This window comes from Anopheles marshallii, chromosome 3 (assembly GCF_943734725.1).
Source record: "Anopheles marshallii chromosome 3, idAnoMarsDA_429_01, whole genome shotgun sequence".
Classification (NCBI taxonomy): Eukaryota; Metazoa; Arthropoda; class Insecta; order Diptera; family Culicidae; genus Anopheles; species Anopheles marshallii.
In genome coordinates this window covers 34,419,933-34,444,998 of record NC_071327.1, presented here as the reverse complement: position 1 = coordinate 34,444,998, position 25,066 = coordinate 34,419,933, and the positions used below count along the sequence as shown (strand labels likewise).

The 25,066-nt window shown below is 43.5% G+C and overlaps 1 protein-coding gene across 1 annotated transcript in view; it reads left to right on the top strand.

Moving 5' to 3' along the window:
- Positions 1-269: 269 nt before the first annotated feature.
- Positions 270-25,066, top strand: part of LOC128713709 (aryl hydrocarbon receptor nuclear translocator homolog) — an 85,531-nt gene continuing 60,734 nt past the window's right edge. The window contains exon 1 of the mRNA XM_053808572.1: positions 270-325. Within this exon, the coding sequence (XP_053664547.1) occupies positions 285-325 (41 nt within the window). The 5' untranslated portion in view covers positions 270-284. The remainder of the gene's footprint in view (positions 326-25,066) is intronic.

Sequence of the window (25,066 nt, the reverse complement as noted above, 5' to 3'; positions counted from 1 at the left end):
TCGAATACCCAGTAAAAGAAAGAAAAGTGGTCTAAAACTCGTATCTTTTCCTCTGCTCTCTGCTATAGTCGTCTTGTAGTCTTTGAATGTGTAAATATTATAAATAACTCCGTTGTTGGTAAGTGTTTTGCCAATGGTTAACAATACCTTCGACTAATACAATATTGATCAATTATTCAAGAATACAACTTTAATTGCTACATCGTCATTCTAACGATTTTTTTGTTTTCTTTTTAAATTTCAGGTCTGATGAGGATACATCCAGTGGTAACAAATACAACAGAATGGACGAAGACAACGTGCAGGACAAGGAGCGCTTCGCCAGGTTAGTTGATCAGCTTTTCCCTTTAATATTTGTCATTTGTCTGTTTTGTATCTGCAATGCACACGCATTACAAAATCCCTCTTTAATGAAACCCACATTTTCCACATCACAATCACCGATAATGTCCTGTCCTGCGTACGAACAACGGTTGCAACAAATTGCATGTATATCGAGAGAGTCACAACAATTCGCCCAATTTTCCATCTGTACGTTGGCATATTTTCACCGACAAATATCTATCCATGCGGAACGGTTGCAATGGTCGTTCGGGTATAGTTAAATCTTTTGTGAGTTTGTTTTTCCATTGCTTAAACATATTGACTTTCCACCATACCCGAACAAATCGGTGTTCGGAACGTCGTAAAACCGGTCATTAAAATCACCGTTTTTTGTGCAAGGATTCCGTGTGGCGGTATTTTTTTGTTTGAGTTTCATTTATTTTCTTTTCACTCTCTACGTACCTCTCTCTCTCTCGCGCTCTCTCTCTCTCTCTGTTTATCCTATTTATTTTATTTTCTCCCGTACACCTTTTTCATTCGTCGTATCAGTATTTCTTTCTTTCTTGTTGCGAAGATCATTAAATTTCCAATAAATCGCACATAATAATACCCAATCATTTCGCTGCCATCATTGCTACGTTCCACGAGCGGCTTCTTCGCCCATAATGCACTTTTTCGATGCTGCTGGTGTGCTTTCGGGTCGAAATATCCGATGGAACGGGACGCAGCCGTCGGAATGTTTTTTCCCACCTTCTACCGTTCGTGGTCACAACGGTTCCGCGCGCGCGAGCGCTTGGTTCACTAATGATTATAACGACCTTTGTGCGATCATTATGTGTGCTCACCAATGTGCACCCTCACAGAACATACTGCCGACGACGACGACCCATCCTGCTACCGTCCCAAACGGTACGACGGGTGTGCCGCGTTGACATTACCAACGGAATGCACTTTATGGTTCGCCGTTTGGTCTTTTCGCGCGCTCATCAAGCAGATGGAACGCCGCGATGGAAAAGAGGAACGAGAAGGAAAAAAATCTGTCAAAAAATAAACACGTTGACCCATAAGTAACATGACACGGAACCGCAAAATTACATCGAACAGAACTAAGAAAAAACACAGCACACGAATCCCCCAAGACTCCGTCATCCCTTCTGGGTTACACCACCGAAGTGATATGCGGTGCAGAAAATTGCAACCACCTCTCAATAAAGTTAACCACAAATGAAAGCCTTCTTAAAGGGTAGAAAAGAACAACCGGGAAACGATGGGTAGAAAATTAAAACCGATCAAAAAGCATCCCCATGTGACGGATACCGAAGCTGTGGAGACATTATTGCCCTTCGCTAGCATAAGCGTCGAACCGTACAAGTCACCAGAAGGCAAAACCGTGCTCGGTGACCGTACCCCAAGAAACTGAGAAAAAGTGCCACCGCAAATGGACTGATGAACGGCGTTTGCAATAAGTGTCCGTGTCCGTTTGATTTTATTTCTCAATAATGTTTACATTTGTTCTTATGTCTGTCGCTTATGTTTTTTTTTTGCGTGTTTGCCAGTGAGATGCGTTCTCTGCACTTTCCCTGAACAAAGTGCAGCCATCGGCGGTAAAGTTTTGTGTTCGCTTTAAAACTTGCCACACAGAACAACCCCGTCGGGAATTGTGAGACGCGGCACCATTCCCTCCTCACAACATAATGTCAATCTGTTGCCTTTTTTCTGCTTTCAGATGGTGCTCCTGCACTCGTTGCACCATTTCGTATCCATTTCTTCTGCCACTCTGGAGTTGGGTATTGATTGGATCGGTTGTGAAATTGATAGCGGACGGGGAACAAACAATCAGCAAAAACAGAACGCATCTGAAAATGACATTTAATTTAAAATCAATCAATAAACGATCAACAGTAAGCATTAACCCGGCTGCATGTTGTGATGGTCAACCTTTCTACGGAGCAGCAAAAAGAAGCTAGAGTAAAAAAGGAAATAATTGCGACATCGAAAAAATCTTTTCACGTTTGAATGACAAACAACATACAACAACGGTGTCGAAATGATTTGCTATCGATAGCTTGCAACATTTCGCCACAATAAACGTGTCTTGGTATTTGATAAAGTCATGTTTTGTTTGTTTTTGACTGTACACTGTAAATATTAGAGTTAGAAAAGAATGGCATCCTGTGGTTGGTCACGAATAATCTCCGGTAGTCACACGGGACCCGGTGTTCCAAACGTTGCTCATTAAATGCTCAGTACGTATCGGTTCAACAACGCGTGTCAGCGGCACGTTTTCTTTTGCCCGGTCACGAGTGTTTTTTTCATTCATTTGCAATTTTCATTCATCGAACTGAGCAGTCCAAAACTCTTAGTACTCTCGAACGGAACGCTTTAAAGCAGAGGGAATGGAATATCGACCACGCGGTTGTGTATTCACATCTTAATTTCAATTTTCTTCGTCACGTGAGAGTGTGAGGTAAAATTACCCATTTTTAGAGTAAAGAAGAAAAAAAGACGTTCAGCACTCATCCGCAAAACCATCACCTTCCCCAACACGAGATCTTTGAAGAGTGGTGCCAGGAACTTCCTGACGACGGCGACCGCCACCAATTCATTGATCGTCTGCAGCGACCACTTTGGCCGCCCTAGTGGTCACGTGCGGATGGTCGATTTATTTGAATTCACGATCGGTTCACCACCCGAACTCTTAGAAGAGGCAGAATTGATGTTTTTTTTTCTTTCGGACTTTTGAAAAGGAAAACCAATGGAAAAAAGCAAACGCGATTGCAACGGGCGTGTGTGCGCGTGCCGCGTCGGTCAGGAATCAATTGCAATCACATCATCTCTTTGCCATCCGTTTCGGGGCGAAGGGTCGTCGGCTTTTGGGGTGCGGCCCGGTCAGCATACGACCACCGAGAGGAGCCGTTTCCGTGGAAAATAACAGAGCATAGTGTGTGGGGCACCCACCAAAAGGATAGTTGCCCCAGTACGTTGAGACACACAGTGGAGCAGTTCGGGTGGCATCGTGCGTGCCATACCTTTTGCGTGACTCTAGCAGGTTACGCGCTTTAACTTTACAAAATCACGAACCATTCGCACACGCTCACGCGCTCTGGATGAATTTGCTGTACCCAGCAGCCTCCGCCGAGCCACATACGCGTGTTCCGTGCCCCCCGGGTTGGCTCGGGCAATTGTATAACTGTTGCGGTTTGCTTGCAGGGTGCGAACATTTAACTGCCGCCTAAAACTGTCATGCGAACGGAACTTTTTCACGCTCTTGAATCCCCGCCCGGTCGGAACCGGAGTGTCGTCGGGGTCGTCGGGTATGGATTGTTCTTCGGTACAAATCCTTCTGGTGTTGGTCGTGTGGCACGCGCTTGGTACGATGCGTGAGCTTACGGTGACAAAAATCATAACATTTTGCTTTTGTGTAGAACGAAGAAAGAAACAAAATCGGATGGCAGCCATCCCCTTTGCGTGTGTGCTGTTAAAATTGCTGGGGTTTCTTGTTAATCGCGCATTGAAATCACTTGATCACAATCACTGCAAATTATATCGTTTTGGTGATCGCTGCCTTCTATTTGGTATGCTATGATTGTTTTAAAGGGCATTATGTTAAAATTATGAACTAATATATCAAGAAAACCGGAGATACTAATACATGTTTGATGCATTCCAAATAAAATTCTGAAACAATGTTACACCAAAGAATAAGTATGCCACTCAAAATGTTGTATCTATCTACAAACTTTACATAAACAAGCATGCAAGGTCAAATGAGTACTATGTATATTGCTTGGAATATACTGGGAAACTTGTCCATTTAAATTACACCCCTTCAATATTCATCCCTCATGTTCGAGGAAATGAGTTTACATTCACTCGACTGCGAGATGATTGAAAATTTGTTTATTTTTGCATACATACAATCGGATACACGATGCACGACGGTTAAACTTCCCTTCAGCTGCATTCCATCGCGATAAAAGGGTGCAATGAGCTTTAAAATCAACAAATTATTCAAGCCCTTGAAAATGGTATCAGTATGAGTGAAGCAGAAAATTAAAGTAAATTATGGTACAAAGTTATAACATTCGCAATCAGTTTATCCAAAAGCTGAGCCGTGCGGGTAGGATGTGTGAAAAAGAATAACGGAGTTCCTTGTCGTTTTTCTTCCTCCGCTTTTGGAAGTTCGAACACAATACACCTGAAGGACTGATAACTTTGCTGTCCCGAGCATATTGCTGATCGCACACACGGGTGAACGGGCGACGTATATCGACCGGAAAGATAGTATGTCGATACCTATAACATAAGAAATTGCGCCAACCTACTAATTAGTTTGCTTGGCAAGCCCCAGCGAATGTTTAAGGTTGGTCTCGTCTCGATCTGACGGGCGTCTCCCTGTTACGGGAGCATCATGAGGTTGAATCTGTAGATTGGTTTGGAAAAAGACGAATAAGAAATACGGCGTGGTGGTATGAATATAACGGATCGCCTAAGGCTACACGCGGAATTGGAACGCGAAACATTGGAATCTCTTCTATCGGTTGCTTTTTTGTGTTATATTTTTTTATTTTCTACGAAATTTTTATCCCTTCTTGAAAGGTAAAAAAATACCCAACAAAACGCACAAAGAAAAGAGAGCTAAAGAGATTACTTAAAGGAATGTGAACTTATAAAGAAAACTCTACTCTCGGTAGTATGCTCAAATATTTCAACTAGCTTTTTGGACGTGGCAATGTATCGACAAGCCATCAATCGTTCGTTGATCGATCGCTGCGAATGGTGCGATGGTGACCAAAAATCTCATTCATCATTTTCTGGCCCATTCGCATAAATATATCAATTTTCGACACCTTGCACGTTTGGTATCCTGCATCTTGCTTTTTTTTCAATTCCATACCCTAGTACCTGGGGATATTTATTAGGGATCGATAAAAATGGAGCATAAAAGTGTTATCGATTAGCATAATTACTATCATTCCACGGGCGTCTCAATGCTACCGTGTTTATTGGACATTGAAGGTTGTAAGTTGGTGTACTGCAAAGAATAACAAAAAGTTGTTTTTTTTCTTGAAGACATCACCCGTCGTGGCTATCAACGAGAGTAGGTCTTCCTTTCGTGGCACATTTCCTTCCTTTCTTAAAATATATTTTGCATGAAAATGAAGCTGTTGACGCGATGCGTGTGGACCGCATGTGAAACGCTATTACGGCATGGAGATTTAATAATAATAATAAAATTTATGTTGTTATTGATTGATTGCGGTATCGCTGCCCGATTAGTAGCTAAATCGACCCTTTAGTTTGGCAGCCTTAAAGCTTCGGAACACACTGCACGCATTGAGCATTTGTCCAGAACCGCGCATCGGGTACTGTCGCGGACACGCAAACAACAGTGATTACATCAAAACATTATAGGCCAACTAATGTCTGTTGATTTATGGCTTGAATGTATAATTTTTAGCACTTTTGAGGCGCAGAAACAAGAACTGGTTTTTAGGATGGGCGTGAAAAATAATTCAGTTATTAAAAGCTTGGAGAGCTGTGGTGCACCTTCCCATAGGCAAAAGTAATTCAAAATAGCTGGAGTATAATTTTAAAATAACTTTACGATTAAACATTGGTTCAAATAGTTTATATGCAAAATTTTCAAAGCTTGCCTGTCAATGTAGCATCAAATTATTGTTTTCTGGAGCATTCTTGCACTTAGTTGATAGTTGCTTTGCTGATTGTTGACGTTGATGGGCATCATTATATTTGTTGTTGTTAAAATAATTGCTTTCGGGATTAAGGATGCGGCGAAGACACGATTTACCCTCGTCGGAGCTTTCATTTATCTGACACGAACTTTGCATTTCTTGTCTAATTATGACAGCCGTTTGATTATAATCCATAATCAACCCCGTTGATTGGTCGTTATATGGTGTAAATCGTTGAAAAAAATCCAAAACTCCACTTTTCGGTATGGTCGCGAAGCTCTGCCCTAAATTGATCACTCCATCGGCGACTGCTGGGTACGGGAAAATAAATCAAATTCTTGATTATAATTTGATGAAGTGTCAGCTAGCATGAAATGTAACTAATCTCACTAGCAAACCGAGCAGTGTGGGGTTCCTTCACTTACCTTACTAAGTAACAAAGAAACAAACAGAAAAAGAATTTTTTATGCAATGATTGGGTGTAAAACATTCAGCACAATCAACGCAATCATCATCGACGTATTCTTTATGAGGCCAAATTTACAACTACTCACCACAGCGATATGTAAAAAGATATCCATTCGATCGCCGGTGCCGCCCCAGTCTCGAGTACATTCGTTTTTATCACGGTGGTAAATTATACAAATTCAATTATGAATCCCTTAATTTGCACCCATACCGATGGTTGCAGGAGGAGGTTACACTGATTGGCTAGTATGCGTGATGGCCACAATGCACAATTGCAGTCATCCATAGGTATGCAATAACGGAGTTTACCCGAAAGGACACTGTCTGGTGGGCAAATAATTGCCGATGATAATGCAATCGAGCGATTGGTTAATGACAAGAACACCAACAACAATCAACCGGAATCGAATCAAAGAAATCGCACGATTCAACAGCCTTGAACAAATATACTGACCCGCTAACGAAAAAGGTTAAATAAGGCACCGCGGATGCCTCTTACGCAATCGATTCCATGCGTACATTGTGCCGGAAACTGGTCGCGGTGCGATTGCTCGATAACAGTTTTCGTAATTAATTGATAATGGTATGATATGTTTATAAAAGCCCTTTGATAATGGTAATGCTAATTAGCATGTTGTACTACACGCTTACTGTTTGCCGCACATCAGAGTGCTGTTAATATCCCGTTTTTTTGTTACTGCTGTCGCTCTTTTGCTGCAATCATTCGCTTGCTTTTGAATGTGCAATTGCTGTGCGTTTAAACTCACTCGTGTTGTAGTACCGTGCCACAATGGGCAGGACATTCGCCAAAGTGATGCCAAAGACTGGTAGCCAAAGGCAAACACAGCTTCCTTTTACCGCGTGCTGAAATGATGCAAGGGATGCTTCATTCTCGGCCCCAACCCGGTTTTGAACGAACGGCCAAAGAACTGTCTTCCCCCTTGAGGCACTTCATTCGCTAATTGCTACTTTAAATCCCTACTGGATGGATGAAATGAAATGTTGAAATCAGTGTATCCGTTCAATACAAAACCCCGGTTCAGTGTACACACGGGATCGGTTTTAGAGGTTGTTACGATCGCACAACCCTTTGGAAACTGTTTTGATGAACCGTTTTTTTTATTTCACTCATTTCTTCGAGGCTCGCGCGTGGTAAGGGCTTGCTTCACGGTGATAATCATAAGAAGCAACCCGGAACGTGTTTTATACTCTGCTTTTTGCTGGCATCCCTTTCCTGTACCTGTCTAGCAACGACCTCGGTAAACCGCAAAAAAAGTAAAACTCCCCTTTCAGGTTCTTCGCAGCAGCGCAAGAACGTCGTGTTTTGGTAACTGAAATCAACGGAATGTTTTCCGACTACCACTGGACAGCTTTCATCTTTCTACCGGTACTACCGAATTTAAAGAACCCCTATCCTTTCCAAGGGGAACTTTTCCAAACATCCGCAAGAGAACTTCACAAAAAACATGCCCCAAACAATACAGAGATGGATATCCGAAGAGTGGGGAGCCGCGTTGAGCAGAAGGTTAAACGAACGAGACGAGACCTTTTTTTCGATCATTTTCGAATTTCGAATTACCCCCGCAGCGAAACCGATTCCGTCCGGGGCCACTGCTTGTAATGATAGCGGGTAATTACGGTATGATCCGACAGGGGTGGAGATCCAGGTGGAAAACAGAGAGGGCGAGAGAGTGTGTATGTGTATAATTAGCATGAAATAAGAATTTCCTACGCTACGCTCTCCAACCTATGCTCGGAACGGATCGACTCTACGGGGCACGCCTCAGTACTGCGACACTCAGAACCTCAGAACCTTCAATATCCTCTGTGCGAGCCGGGTCCCGATTATGTGGAACAAACTCAATTTTCTGGCTGTTATTGAACAACATTCAATTTTAATGTTCACTTGGCGAGTTACATCAATTCAAAGCATCACCCGTCGAACGTCATCAGGTTTGCGATTGAAAAGAAAATCGACACCCGTGTTCCAATGGTGGTTCTTCTTTCGTATTTTGATATGCAATAGCAGTATAAGAGTGGTTTCTTCCAGCGTTGTTCGACAAATTCTCGATAACTGGCCGCAAAACAAATCAATCAATCAACTAACTACACCGGCATTAGTTGATGCGAGGAGGTCTTGGCTCGAGCAAATTAACCATCGAAACAGCAGCAGTGCACTGAGCGTTCTACACATACATTATGCTGCCCCGGACTACTCAGACGGATGCACAAGGTGGACAGTTTGATATCGTACCGAATTTTGGAAGCCTTTGAGCAAAATTATACGACGCTTAGAGCTTTTCTGTCTGTTCGGGAGTGCTATGCAGAGTTTCGGCTTATAATCGGCCCGTGTCGGTAATAGGGCAGCTAAGCGAAGCTGAACATCCGACGGCTGGTCAAACAGACCAAATTTTCGATAGAGTTTCGTGCTTTTCAGAACTCATCAAAGCTGGCGCATTTACGAATAGGCACAGATCGCTCGAAGGTCGAACGGTTAAACTTCTTTCCCACCAGCGCTCACTCATCAAAACGTCATGTTTACATGTTTGCAAGAGGACGCGACTGTTCCCAAACCCTTTGCCCGGGCACACCCGGAAACGATATCGATGGTTTAGGAGTGCGGGAAGAGTTAACAAGAAAAAAACGGCCATTCGTTCAAGGGAACTCGCCAACCAAATTAAACCAGCTCATCCAAACTCCCAAAAAAAATCAGAGCAACGCACTTAAACTACCGCCAGCACCAAAACTGCTCCGCGGATGGTTTCACAACCGTGCCGGGGGTTTCGCTACAACAATGAAGAAAAACCGGAGGGAACGTAGCAAATATAATAAGATAATAATCGACTTCGAACAGAAAATTATTGACAGATTTTTGAAGAACACACCTATATTTAGGGGGAAATTTCCATTCCTTAGTTTTTCCTACCTCGCTTAGCCCGATGCTTATTCCGGTTGACTGATCGGGTCAAGCGAAGGTAGCCCTGCTTGGAATGTTGGTGGAGGAGGACCGGGTAGGACAAGAAGTCAATTCAATCGTCAAAATTTCGACAGCAAAAACATAGACTCGGTCCATTTTATGTATCTGAGCGGTGGCCTTTTTGTTCTTCAACGTAAGTGTTTCTTTTTTTTTTTAGGGCCAGTAATATGTTGCAAGATATATCAAGCGATACTGCTTAAAACAATGCTTTTTTTACGATTGCTCGAGCAACGGTGGAAGTGTAAAAGAAAATTAAAAATCACTGATAATACGAAAAATACCAAGTGTTTATATCAATTTGAGTTCTCCCAATTTAATCCAACCAAAATTTTCATTCATAATCGAGCTATCATTAACGCTCTAATATTCCATCAATTAAATCTTCCCACTTTTCGTTTTCTTCGTCCGCATCTTGTGTTTCCCCGATTCTCATTCATGATCGAATTGTTCAAACATCGACAAATTGATGAATTCCTGCTAAGCTAAAACACAGTGCCTTTCTTAATCGTGCCGGGATCCCGCCAAAGGAATGCTTTGTGGCAACTTTCTGCTACAGTTTGACACAGCGCCCGAAACAAAGAGCATCGAGAATTTGACATGAATCCAATTTTTCAGACATCAATCCCAATTATACTTGAGCATTTTTTTCCCTTTATTCTGTTACCTTTTTTTCCTAACCCTATCTTCATCCTCATCCGAGCGTATAGTTGGGCCCGAAAATCGGAAAGCACCACACCACGCAAATCGCGTGTGGATCGGGTTGTGCTGCCGACCAAGGCTTGTTCCTAGTTACGGGAAACCTCCGGTTTTACGGTTCGAAACAGCAGACTCCTCCTTGTCCACCGTTTAGAACCGCACCACCGGATGAGCAACCGAATGCGATCGCACCGGATCGGCAGATGCAAGCTTCAAGAGAAACGGAAGAGTGCGGTGTCAGCGAAAAAAACGTAAAAGGGGCCGTGCGGTGGACCGAAAACAAAAACAACACAAAATAAGCATAACAGCTCATAATAATAACGATAATCACAGCAAATTGTCAGGGATTAGAAACCTTTTAAAAGACCGGTGCGCGCACCACCTTCCTATCCGCTCCGCTTTTCGGCTACCGACGCAACAACAATCCTACACCGCGGTACCACTAACTAACCATTATTATATGATCCCAGTCCCTTCAGGCCGGGATGATGGCGGCAGCCCAACAAAAAAAATCGATCCTATTCCCATCCGATTGAAACACAAAAGGCGGACGAGCGAAGATTGACAACGGCATTGGCCGGGCAAACCGAACGATCTTCAACCGTGCGGGAAAAAGTTGTGGTGGCAACAAGCGACGAACTCCCTTTTTTCGTGGGATTCATATATGAGCTCGCTCTGGTTGTTTTGCTTTTATTTCGTTATTTTAATAAACACAGACCGGCTAACCATTTCCATAGTTTTGGTGTTTGGCTACCGGCTTACATTTGCTTTTAGTTTTGGATTTTATTCTGTACTGCTTTGTACCAGGTTGTTCACATTTTAACACTACGAGTGATCTAGCCTGCAGAGGCGGCCAGTACAAATAGATACATCGTTGAAGTTTGTCTAACTTTACCGAACCGAAAACTAAAACCGCAACCGATAATCAAATTCCGGGAAGGTCGTTGCTGGGACATTCAAAATTACTAAATTATAGATAATTGTCCGATATGGCCGAATCTAAATACTGGTGGAAAATTGTGTGTGCGCAGTGCTTGTTCAGCGCAATTCCTTTGTTTGCTTGTACGGCATTGAGTTTTGCTTAGTTTTGATTTCATTGTTGTATTCTAACCTTTACATAAATCATTTTAAACGCTACTCTATGACTTGCATTCTTGTGATTTGAGGTTTATATTTTATTGTATTTTTTCCATAAGACGGAGAACGTTTGTTCACAAATTGTTGTAGGGATCAAACACACAGAAGAAAACGACTAATTATGATATCAAAACTGAAACCAACCATTCTAATGACCAATGGCACCGTGTTTCATTAGCTGACAAACTTTGGATGAGATGATAAGAAACGAACTACAACTGGGTAATGATACTAGCAAAAAACAAGCTATAAGACACACCGGAGACAGTTGAGCAGACAAGGCAAAGCACATTTAAAAGTCAAAATGAAATGAAGGAACATTTGGAGAAAATTAGGACCAACCGGGATATACACGGGCCCCAATAGCAAGGAATGTAACGATCCAAAAAGCCAACCGAAACCCAAACCTAAAACAACCAGAAAACAAGTTACCAAACAAATCGGACTAAGTATATCTGAAATAAAACTAATCATCATAATACTGGGAAACGAAATGTGATGTTAAATTTGTGCTGGTTTTTTTTTTTTTAGTTTTCTGTTGGGTGCCAATTATAATAATTCATACCAAAAGGAAAACCCTGAAACAAGTCTGTTCACCTTTGGGCTTTTTGAATAAAAGAAAACCTCGACAATCGGAAATGAAACTCGAACCGGCAGAAGTCGGAATGCGTTCCTAGCTTGTGAACACCGTTGGTTTAGTTCTGTTTTTTTGGTATTTCTTTGTGCACGTGTGTGTTGCTTTCTTGGGCTCCTGTTTTTGTTTTGTTTTGTTTTTTCGTTTAATCCTTCACAACTAAACCATTTCGGAATCGGGTTTACCGCATGCCGGCAGTGCCTGATAAAGGCGTGCGATGGCCTTCTACCTTGTTGCGTTGAGGTGGCCCGACAAGGCTTCAACTAGCCTGTTTATCTGTTTTTGTGTAGAACTGTTTCGTTTTGAAGTTTGCTTGGCGCCGGGACCTCCTACCAAACCGATGCGGGATCGGATAAATGATGCCATGAACGCCCAGAAATGGCTACTGTTTTTTGGTGAGATTAAAACGCAGCCGTCTTAGCCGACGGTATATTTCGTTTTTCGTTTGTTAAATTTCCTCCACTGTCCGGACTTTTCGAGAGTATTTCGAGAGTGTGTGTGAATTACGGTTCAGGTTGAATCATGGTAAATAGTGTTGAATTTTTAACATTAACGCCACTCTTCAGTTGATTCTAATGAAGATTGACATGAGTATGTGGTTTGGTGGGATTGTTATTCGTTGTAGTAATTAAAATGACAATTATTATTGTTACCTCAGTAAACTTCCATTGTTTTTCTAGGTTAATAATTTTAAATTATCAGATTGCTCGTTGCAATTTTTGAGGTTCAAAGTTTTAGCGGAGAACAATTTTTACGTAGTTAATATGAATGTCCTTTGCATTTGTACTTTATTGTATTCTGATCTCTTTTTACAAGTAGAAAAACTACTATAGCGTACAAACTCCTAAAATATTTATAGATTTATAGATAATTGAGTTCTCTGTAATTGTTCATTATTTAAATAACAATAATATTTGGTAAAATTCTTTTGAGCTCTAAGTCTAAATGCTTAAAATATCTAATATTCTACCTTGTACTCTATAACAATATATAATGTTGTCTTTATTTTTTTTTACTTTCGTTCATCATATATTCTTGAATCTAGCATCTGTTCCAGTACAGAAACTAGTCTGAATTTTATTCTACCCCTGCATAACACTACACTACCCGTCAAGTCGATTTATTCTCGCACAACTCATATGCGGTTCGCGGTCCGAATCCGGACGCTGTAATAATAATAACGGCAACTTCTCACAGGTGATTTATTATTACCTTTTCTCCTTTATTTTTGCTCTTTCGAACCGTGCATCGTACGAAAAGATTTTCCAAAGGTTTATACGAAATTGGTCGCTGCTTAGCCAAGCCACCCGCGCGCTTTTATACCGAAGCGATACCACAATCGGACCACGATTACAACGACCCGAGCGGTAAATAAGAAAAGCAAAATTTTGAAATAGAATCTTTCTTACCCCGCACACACACCGTGCACTGTGTGCGCTTCGAAAAAGGGTGGCACATACAACACTACGTGAACGATGGGAAAAGTACAGCACTCGACTCACACCGCGTCGAACGAACCGACGTCTGGCTGAGGACGAGCAAGAAGGACTTTCGTCTTGACATCGTTTCCTAACCTTCCAACCACCCTCACACGGAACAGAAGAATGAAAGCGATTTCACATGGCAACATTCGCTACAATTCCCAAGCTCTCGTTCTCCTTCACTATTACACAGCGATGTGTTATGCGTTCGGTCTTTTTTTTTATTTCACCTTTTTCACTGTTCGCACGGGTTGCAATCTTCCGATTTTCCAACGCCTGTCCTCTGGCGCGCACCCGGGTAAAGGCGCATGGTGGAAAGAAGTCCGCTTCTCGAAGCGATCGCACAAGGAAAAGCGAGCCAAGATGTGCGGTTTGAAAAATATGGGAAACTTTCCTAGTCGGTGAAAATTTATGTTACTCTAAAAGTAAATTGCACTCACTGGTTTTATATCGTTCTGTGCTGCCTGTCCCACAAACTCTGCGCCGCTGCTCCTGTTGAACTACTTGGGTTGGAAATTCGGATTCCCGTTCCCCCTCCTATGCTGGATTGTGGTTGCATTTGGGTGGGAGTAGCAGTGCATTCTACAACTCTTCGCCTACAGTACGGTGCACAATAATCGTTCACAATAGGAACGAAGCGGTGGTGTCCATTTGCAGTCTCGCTACGTCTCCTCCAAAGCACTGGCAAATCGAACAAGCGAATATAAGCAGAACGGAAAAAAACGAAACATCGAGTACTCTAGAAGGTAATCGGAATACCAACGGAACAATGCTTTTTATAGCATACACACAAAAAAAACGATAATAATAAAACTGTAAAGATGCTTACGAGACAGAGAAACGAAATCAATGTCCTAGCGGTGGAACCAAACGGCGGTGGTTCATTCTTTTCGCGAAACATATTTCCAAACTGCTCCACATAAAAATGGCTTGTAAATCAAAACCCGTACCCGTTACGAGAAATAAAACGATTTTGAAATGGTACACCGCTAAATCTTGTGCATAAAAAGAGCATATATTCGCGGTTTGGTTCGATCGATGCATGCAATTCGAATTCCCTTTCTTTGGGTATCATTGTCCATTTCTCGTGCTAAATGTGCTCAGATAGTAGCTTGCATTACCTATCAAAAGTAAAAATTTTAATAATCAAATCACTGGAGCATGGAGCGAAATCATTGAATGAGACAGCGTAGACGACTTGCTCTACACCATGCCGTCGCATTCGCTGATGAAACGCACGAAATACGCAGATTATGCCATTTCGGACCACTTTTCCCATGGTATGAATCACCAGCATCGGCACCGTTCGGTGGTAAAGATTTTTTTGTATCTCGCTGTTATTATTATTTTGCTTTCGTTCGACAAGCTTATCTCGCTGGTGGAGAAACAGTCTCGATCCATTCCATAGCGTTCCAAACGGGGTTCTTTCTGCCGATTCCTACTCCAAGGTACCGGAGTACCCTTCCCAGTCGAGCCCCGTACTTGCGGCAAGTTAAAGTGTTCCACAACTGAACCAGTTTAGTTCGCACTCTTCGCACCGGTCAACCATCATTGCTCGGGTCTTCCTCCGCCGGCCAGAACTTCTCTGTCGCTCGCTTTAGGATATCATCATTTGGGGGCAATTGTTATGGGGCTCCACGAGTTACGAGCCGAGGTTGAAACGCACGGAAGTCCCGTGGAGTGGCTCAGAAATTGTGGTCAGTTACAGCTCAGTCGTGACTAAAGTTTAAGTAGAGAATAAGATAACTCCCAGGGCGTAAGGGTCCGACCCAGCCAGACGGGGACCGACTGGAGGCAGAACCCAAGGTGGGATTTTGTTTTGTTTTCTCGGCTACGTCTTGCATCTTTTCGATTTCCCACCGGACCGGTGCCGCAGCAAAAATCAACGGATCGTGGGGCCATTCCTATGGTGAAGACGAAAGCTGGCGCGCGCGCGCGCGCAAATGTCCAGCTCTCGAAGCTGTGGTCAGCTAAACAACCGGCAAACGGTACAGATAAAAAAAAGGTAGCCTACCCCAGCCAAAGTTGTTCGTTGGCTAAATAAAGGGAAGCGGACACTCACTGATCGGGACCTGATATGATTTGCCGCGTAGGGAACGGAACGAACTCGAATGTAGTGAATCGGGGAAGCGATCATGTTTTTTGTATGATGCACCACAGCCAAATACTGAACTTCTTGGTGGACACATTACGTTAGGCATGTGGTTCAAAAAGCTCTACGATGAAAGTGGTGTAAAGAGCTTGGCGACATACACAAACTGATATATCACGCACCAGTTCTTTCAGAAACTTAATATCCATTGTATTGGTTTAATGAACTTTTTGTTAAATTTAAATATAAGATCAAACGTCTGCAAACTTGGTATTGTGCTTTAAATAACTTTTGTCATTCATCGATTTCAGATTTATTTCGATTTGTCGATTGACGTCAATGACGTTAGCAAAATATCACCCGAAAGGGAGAGTAAACGTTATTTTTCATTAGATGCTCAGTGCGATTGGACAATTGATATTCTATTTTTAACTATTCCCATAAACTTATGCTTGGCTTTGGGAGCTTCGACGGCAAAATTATGGATATCGTGGGAGTTTATGTATACAATGCCTCTTCTTTCGATTTTCAAGACAATATTCTTTTCGCATGCAATTCATGGCTTAAGTTAGTAGAGTTGTGCCGCAAAGCAGCTTTAATGATTTGAATAAGTGTAATAGTCTCTGCCATGGATTAAACATCAAACATATGTCCCTATTTGATCGTGGAACAGGTAGGTTATGTAGGCCTGCGATCTGAAACTAAGGAAATCCTCATATAAATGTATACCTCGATCATGTTTACACCAATAAAGGCTCTCATTTTAAGCGTAGCCTGCTGCTCTGTCTGCTTTAGAAACGATCAATCCTTCGCGATCACATTGCTGTGGGCTGGACTCTTTTAAATGTGCTCAGAGATGCCATCACAAACTGAGCTTTAGAAACACTTTTCTTTTCACCAACGTGAGCACCCCAAACTGTTGCTCATAAGTGTCGTGTCGAACTTCCCTCAATCGGCTTAACCCCTCCTCGTACGTCACGCGGACAGGAAGCTTTGCTTTCTCATCGATCAACAAACAAAACTGATCTACATTTCTCCCACACTCGATGCCCTAACGAAGAAATATGCTTAATCACTGTGAGAGACACCCCTCGTGGCATTCGTGTTTGAAAAATGATCCTCTGATCGCTTGCTTCGCCCTTTTGGAAGCTGTAGTGTAATCCCGGTGCGATTTTTACCCTGTGGCATGCTTTGGGGGTGTGCTAAAGATTAATCGAATCGTTATTAATTAAATGATTGGCAATTTAAAAAACGTGCCAACGTAACGCAAGATAAGTAAACAAAAAAGAGAAAGTACTTTTACTTTCTTTACTTAGACATATTTACGTTTAAATTGCCTCAAATAAACAAAATCAATCATGAGCTAGATATTGTTAATGTTAAAGCTTCTAGATTTTTTTTCCTAATATCTAGTAACTCCCTTTGGTGTATTCATTGATACGCACAACCGTTCTCGGGAGTTGCACCATAGATTATGCATCTACCGTGTCTTTACACGTGTCCATGTACAGCAGAGCAAGAAACGACAATGTTGTTCTGCAAGGTCGATTTGCTACGTTCGTTGCATGATCGGTTGGTACGCGTAATTAACCGGCACATTGCCGTACATCTTTCAGCTACTGTAAGGGACAATGTTCGCTGCTACACACAGCATTAGCTCACAATCCCAAAAAGTTAATTTTCATTCGCCCCAGACTCATTCGCACTTGCAAACGAAGCTGAACGAGATTTCACCGTACAGGAATCGTCCCAATTACAAAGATATTTCTGGATTGTCAATTAGAGTATCACTTTTCAATCTTGTACAGCCGCACGGCTAGCTTCCGCGGATTTGCAAAACCCAGATGAAACTGAAGCTTATAAGCGCCTTCCTCCCGGCGTATAATACATGTCAGTGCAAAAGAATTACACTACTACCGTTCGAAGCTGGAACCATCCGTTTCCCAAGAAATCGGTTCAATCTGCAACAACCAAAGACGAAATTTCTGCTCTTATATGAACCAAGCGAAGAGGTCGCGCGCGTCCATGTACGCAAAACGCGAATACCTGCAGGGACACAACGGCGTACATTGTAAACATGCTGTCAGGGATGTACGTACGAAAGCAGCGAGCATAACACCGTGCATGGCTCGAAGGCCTAGCGTACACGGCGCAGACATATGTTAGGGTGGTGTCGCCCAAAGGTCGCGCGATAATATGGCGATCGGAGTCCGTTCCATCCCAAGACCTGTAGCTATGGAAGATTTGTATGAGATTTTTAGCGTCTGGATGAACAACAACAAAACGAAGAAAAGCAGATGGTCGAGCATGGTGCCTCAGTGTGCGAAAGTGTTACAATTTATGCATACCTATGGCTAGGCGGAATAAATTTTGCCTGCAACCTTTGGCAGCGCAAATCGAGTTCTCGTCCACATATGCAAACTTGTGATGTTGCTATTTTTGCTTCTCTTTCGCTCAGCTGAATCAAGCAAGCAACCATTCCGAAGCGCGAGACACGCGCACAAAATTTCTCACACAAATCGACGCCCTTCCAGTAGGCTGATCAGTAGTTTGTGATCGTTGGGCCGAGAAAAGTGGTTCATTCACCGGAACATTGTGCTCCGAGTTTGGATATCTTTGACCAAACACCAGCCGCAAGAATTTTAAGAGAGTGTACTTCCAGAATCGAGACACTGAACCCATCCCTGGGGGAGAACTTCAGTGTCCGATGACCGAGGGAATAAAAATGTTGTTGGTGCATGTCAGACGCAACGAAGATTCTACTTCACAGCACCAGCAGCAATAGGCTGAAGGTACAAAATTAACTGATAAAAATGCAACCACGGCAATGTGCACAATTGGCAGGGTCGAAAAGTGCAACCAGTAGGCCGGGAGAAATTACGAGGATATAACTTCTGATGTTGACGGCTACGAGCATGGGATAAAACAGGCATTAAAACGAGTTTCATCGATTGTTGTCTTTAATTTATTTTTGTTTTGTTTGTGTTTTTCTTTCTCAATGCAAGACCAAAATGTTTCACATTTGTATTTCAAATTCCTCTGACGAAGTAAAATAAACTACATCGTGAGAACCTAACTCCTTACAATGTGTTGTTTTGAAGCGATTTTCCGGGCCTTGTTTATCTCGCAAGTCGCGGTGGTTTACATGAATATTGTCACCCGCTGGTACCTTCGGTAATATATTTTATATTCCTTCAGGTCTCTGTAGGCTTCCCGCGGTAAGGTCCTTTATTACCACTCACAAACGAGCCATAATCCCGCATCTTGTCGCTAGCGCTTATCAATGCATTATAACCTGGCGGGGAGCACATTTGATGGTCCGGTTTAGTCGTATGCCGGCGTGACCGGAAAAAGGGTGTTGCAACAATAAAACACTGGCTAATGTGCTCGCTGCTAACGAGCGCACTGGTTTTAGCAGCTACGACAGCAACATTAGCAGCAGCAGGTCTTGCCACCCGATGCCGTTCGGTAGGCACTGTGGAAAAGTTGCTCGAAAACCCATGCTCGCAGTAGAAAACCATACATTTTCCGCCCATGCATGTACAACGGGGTGGCGTTTTATCATCATCATGATATGCTCCTGCTAGCCGTCTGCCCGAAGGTGCCTGAAAAGCGTTCCTTGTACGCTTAGGACGTCAACATCTCCTCCTTGCGTACACACGAGGTGGTGGATCACACAAACGAAGGACGGCAGTCATCAACTGGGCAGGGTGGGCCACCTCTCATGTGTGCATGAGGGGCACACCTCCCACCTCATCGGGCGCCCATCCGTCATCGCGCAAAAACCATTCTAATTAAAGTTTATGCTACCTTCAGACTTTGCTTTTAATTACTCTTTGATTACTTCGGACTGGCTTTTTCCCACCGGGTGCGTTTTGCGTTCGAGTTTTCTCCCGTCCAGCTTGATCCATCTCGAAAAATCAGATCGAACAACCGTTGGAACAGTCGTGGTTTGGTAGGAAAATATAGCATAGAGTATTCCGCTCCCATGTCCCCTGCTCGCCACCTCATACGGTGGAATAGTTTTCAATATGTCAGTAACGAAAACAACTCAAAGTCTCCGAGGAACAAGCTGGTGGCGCCTCTGTATTAGTTTTCATAGGCTCCGTACACCTTTTTTCCGCCAACCTTCATGTGCGGCATGTGCGTATTTTATTTAATATTAAAAACTCATTATTTTTAAAAGCCCCAAAACAGTGTATCGCCCCCTTATAATGGCAATAATCATCAGTTTCATTGGATTTTATGAGACCATCTCCAAGAAAGAACGCCCAAATGGACCTTCCCGTGGTGGGAAAGAAAATGTGGAAAAATGAGTCTCCACTTTCTGCTTTCTGCGCAGCTATTAACTCCACAGCATTGTACCCCCACACAGTTTATAGGCACTTCAGTCGTTGTTCAATCAACGGCAAAAGTCTAAACAATAATGACGCGGGCAACCCTGAAGTCAACCTCTTCGCATATTGCTGAAGTCCTTACAGACCCGTGCGCGCGGCGCACGTTCGCGGGCCAGTAATAAGCAACTAATTAATGTTGTAGTTCGAAAGCCATGCCGATGTTTTTGGGCCCGCTCGTGTGTGTTGAGGGTGAACGTTTATCGTCATCCTTCAGTTTTGCGCACGACTTTGAATCCCATGCCGGTGAAGGGAATTGCCATTTGATAACAATCTCACGGTGAGTCTCGGTCGGGTCGATTTGAAACGGGAGTGGAAGCAGAATACCTGAACTAAACTGATTTCTGCATTACGTCCCCATTGCAGGTGTGTATTGTTACATCAAAATGCGCTTAACCAGTGTACAACATAATTCAGCTGTCCGGGCGGGCGCAGGATGGCAAATTGAGTTTGACCTGTCGGTCAAGCAAAGGATGCGTTTGCTTCACAATTTTCGCCTTGTCGACGTGTGCTAACAAGCGAATTTACTGTCTGACACACGGTTCGTGAATGAGAATAAACGATGCGCATACGATAATCAGGCCAGGAAATGAGGTGTCAAAATAAAAATCCTCCTCAGCCTAAATCTCACGTTCGTGTGTTGCTGATACGTGCGCTCAATTCGGACATGCAAATGGAAATGAAGTAAATTGGCTTTTTCTGTCAAGTTTTGCCATGTCGTATTTTGATGGGTTTTACTTGCAAATTACGTTCCGGTGACGTGCTCTAAGAAGCCTAAATTGACGATGCTCCAGGTAACGAGAAGAGTTCAATTAGCCTCAATAACCGAAGTAAGGGTTGCACTATAGACATCCAAAACCTTCTTGTAAAAGGTTACTTCAAAATTACTTGAAGGATGTTCATATGTTCTCTGTTCTGATGTGAGATCTTAGGTTTGATGTTAGTTTCTTTAAAACAACTGTCAACCGTATTTCGCCAAAAAACCCGGAAATGATTCCCAATAGAACACCTAACGTCCGTACGTGAACCCATCAGCAATGAAGTGTGAGCAGCCTGTCGGTGAAGGAACCCTGGACAAAGAGGAAACTCCTCAGGTACACGCCCCAAACCACCAACAAGAAACATTGGTAAACGATCCGTCCGAATCCGGTGCGGAGCGCAGAGACATTTGGAGATTCAGGCAAAATAATTTAATTGCCACTTTAATGCAAACGGCCCCTACCCCTGCTACTACAAAGCCCAGTGTTGTGCAAATGGTGTTGATTCATCAGGAGCCTCCCAGAGCTCAAATATCCATCCCATTTACCTTCGTAAACGTGGAGGTTTTAGCCGCTGAGAGCAATGCTATCAACACACTCAATTATTAATCTTCCCCAAAGCATCTTCCACGAACGCGGCAAAAGGATTCGTGTCGGTTCCATTAGCAAAGAAGCAGTCGTTTGTCTGGTTGGAGGACGGTACAGGGCCACCATCTTATGATGGAAATAAAGCGGATACGGCAGTGCAACGCATGTTTATTAAATGGTATCATTTAGTCGACGTGTGTTTTAAGGGACCGCGCTTAGTGTTTTTAATGTGACAAGACATGATATGATGGTTGCTACCGTTTCACTACGACCAGGACCGGCAGAGGCTCGATTCTCCGTGCATATTCTAGAGGATTAATGACGCTATAAAGAATCTATTATCACATGCACGGGACATCTAACCGCTCATTTCACGTACCACTATTTAAAATAATCTTTGTCAAAGCTGGTAGATTCCTATAATCGGCAGAGCACTATGTGTTAGCAAAATATAATTTTGACTAACTAAATTTGTTAAAATAATTCACTAAACTTCAGCAATATTCAAATGTTATTTTCTCTGCTGTGAGGGTATTACAGGTCGCTCATGGTGTATTTTAATACCCTGCATGGACTGCTGTTATCTTCCCAAACCCGGGCCCATCTCACTTTTGTCGCGCTTTGGCAAACTTTGTCGTGCGGATTAATTGTAAGCCGAGAGAAATGAAGAAATTAGTATGCATTACTGCGCTGCTGCTGCTGCAGTCGAACACCACGAGACCTAGACCGATGAAGCATACTCACTCACACCGGAAGCATAACCATTGCGAATTGGTCTTATGCTTTGGGAGTAGATGTCTTGATGGGTAAAATGTTCCAATTTCACACCAGCAGCTTATTAGGGGAGTTAGCGAGATTTATGCTAGCGTGGGGTGGCAGTGCCCCCAGACCAGTCGGAAAGGATTTTCCATTTTGATACAATCAATCCCCAGCGGGTGATCGGTCGCAGTGTATGTGAAAAAACGCAAGAGGATGCGTTCAATACGTCACCTGGCTGTGACTGTATCATTAATTTATTGCTTCCACCGGTAGTGTTTCCGCGTTTCTTTGTTGGTTACATTTACACGCCATAGGCACTCTTCGGAAGGAAAGGAAAACAGGTAATCCTTTGCCAGTTCGTGTTATGTTTTCCAGTGGACTGGTGCTGCAGAGAACTGATTGGTGTTGATCCATTGCCGTGCCACTTGGGGCTCTTGATGAACAACCCATGCAAACGTGTGCCCTTTGCTGGTATTGGGTGTGTGTGTGTGTTGTCCAGTGCGCAACAAGGTATGTGACCGATTGGGGTTTTGCATCGTGTTTTCCGTAGGCAAATCAATTACAACTCCACCTCGAGGGGATCTGTAGCAAGCCCAAGAGAGCTGAGTGCTGGAGCTTTTGTTCAACTACTCCGTCATCAACTAGTGTGAGTGCTCCAGTGTTCTTTCGGTGCTCGGTTCTGCGGTCAGTTTGCGCTTCCATGACCGGTTCTGCAGCAGGAAAGTTATACCAGTGATTATGGTAATCACTTATGCATTGGTTGTTTTGTTGCCGTTGTTATACCTCTTCTGTACCCACGGAAAGAAACTCGGGGACCGAAGTGCTGCGAGTTGTGTGTAACACCGCAGAAAAATGCAACTGCTCACCAAACGAGCCCTGTTTGGAGGCGCTTCGGCCCATCTGCACTCTGCCCGAACACACGACACACAACAGTGTAAACTGCATCCACCTCGCCTGGGCTCGGAGGGGCACCGATGCCCTTACCCAACACTGGTGCACTTCTTCGGCTGCGATGGCGGGCGGCAAACAGTGCATGTGACGGAAAAATCGCATGCAAAAGTGTTTATTTCTCGCACCTGGCTCCTCCCCATTCCCTCTCGGATACCCGCACGGCCATTAAAGCGTACGGAAGCTTCCGATTAAAGCTAGGGCATGTGCCGGGTCTGCAGCTGTGGTTGAGGGTCGTCGCCATCGTCCCTGCTAGTTAGGGTCATCAAATGTGAATGAAGTGAGCATTACTTTGGCACACACAAGGCTGATTGTAGCTTTTCTTCTCCCATATGCCCACCCAGAGGTGATGCAGGTAGTCCGGCATCACGCACATATGTATGTGGCCTATATGCTTCATGGCAATGGCGAAGTTACCCAATGAAGCTGAGGAAACAGGAAAAGGATGTAGTATGTTTGCTCACTTTGTTGTCCCCCACTCTGCTCCGGAGTAAGGATATGCGAGCAGGATCCTTTGCGGCTAGAAGTGCAGTAAGTCCCCCAGTTGCATAGTGCTACGACTTCATGCGGAGCATGAATGCACGAGGAACGCAGATTTGGTGCTGCGGTTATTGGATAGTTTTGCGTATAGAACGTACCGACCCAATTGGAGCACTGGACGCACCCGAACCTCGTTGGCACGTTCGCTGTTTGCGTGTGCCACCGTGTGCCTGAACTGGTCATAATCACCATCCCTTAAAATTTAGCAAATCATCAACACACACTAGCTAGCTACAGGTGGTGCGGGAAAACCCATTTGCTCTTGTTTCGTTCGGGCTCCGTTTTCCCCACCCCTTCATATGCGTCAGTATGCGTCCGGTGTATTCCAATTCACCCCTAACCAACTGTGTCCGCCCTTTCGCAGAGGGTGTCTGCATGTGGTGTTCGGGGGTATGTATATTTGGTCCCGATTGTATTTTTCGCCGCGTTTTTGAGTAATGGACATTTCATGTTGCCTTATGCAAATCATACATATTAGCCTCGAAAGATTATGCGGACATAAATCTAAATGGCAGGTCGGTTCGCGCGCGCATTTTCCCCGGCCTGTTTCACCCCGTGTTTTTTCTGTCCCCGCAACAATCGGGTTTCGGATTGTTGTGCGATGGTTGGAACTGTGTTTTTGTGAAGCATACCCGGGCGTGCATGTGGTGAAAGCGAAATTTTATGGAAACAATTCAACTCTACCCAATGATGGTGGTGGCAGTGGGTGAAGGAAAGAGTTCTCGCAGGTCCACTACACAAAGCGGGCATTATATATTTTGAGCTGTCCGTTTCAAGCCGGATCTGGCACTTACCCCTTTGTCGTTACTTTATGCACAAGGAATCCACTGAACACACATCCTTGCGATAGTCGATGTGTGGGTTTCTGTACTGCTCTGGTGCTCTGGTAATCGTGGGTTTCTGTACTGCTCTGGTGTATAATTGTTGCATATCCTTAATAATGTGACGGTTAAGCAAGTCGGATGAAGCGGAAAATTGGCATAGAATTCGAGGACTCCGAAAGTGACGCTAATCGTTTTTCTGTGGTTTGGTTACGTACTTAGTGTGCATTTATGTAATGAATTTAAACGGTTCTATAATTGGCTACATTGGCTATACAGGCCAAAGTGGCTACAACAAGTCGGTAAAAGATGGAGTATTAAAGCTACTTAATGTAAAATTGTGTTGATATTTCCCTTAAACGACCCGGAGTGAACAACTTTTTGATAGATTTTTATCTTAGTAAATATGTTTTAAGTTGGTTGTATTTTTATTGAACGACTCTGCGCTGCAGTCATTTAAAAATTAATGTACATGTCCAAAGGAGGCACAATTTTACGATCCCAAATCAGCCAATCAATTCCCGTAGTCTGGTACTCGTACTGCCTAGTATGCGTTGCGCCTAGTACCGCGCTGTACCACACTTCTGGTGCACAATTACTATCGTAGTAATTTAATCACCTGCTTCCACTGCAACACTCGCCGTGAACCCTCAGCGCATAATCGTTCCGCAAAAGAAATTGTTATTATTTTACGACCTTTTTGTTCTCCCATAAAAACCAAGCGCGCACCGATCGAAACCGGGCAAAGCAAAG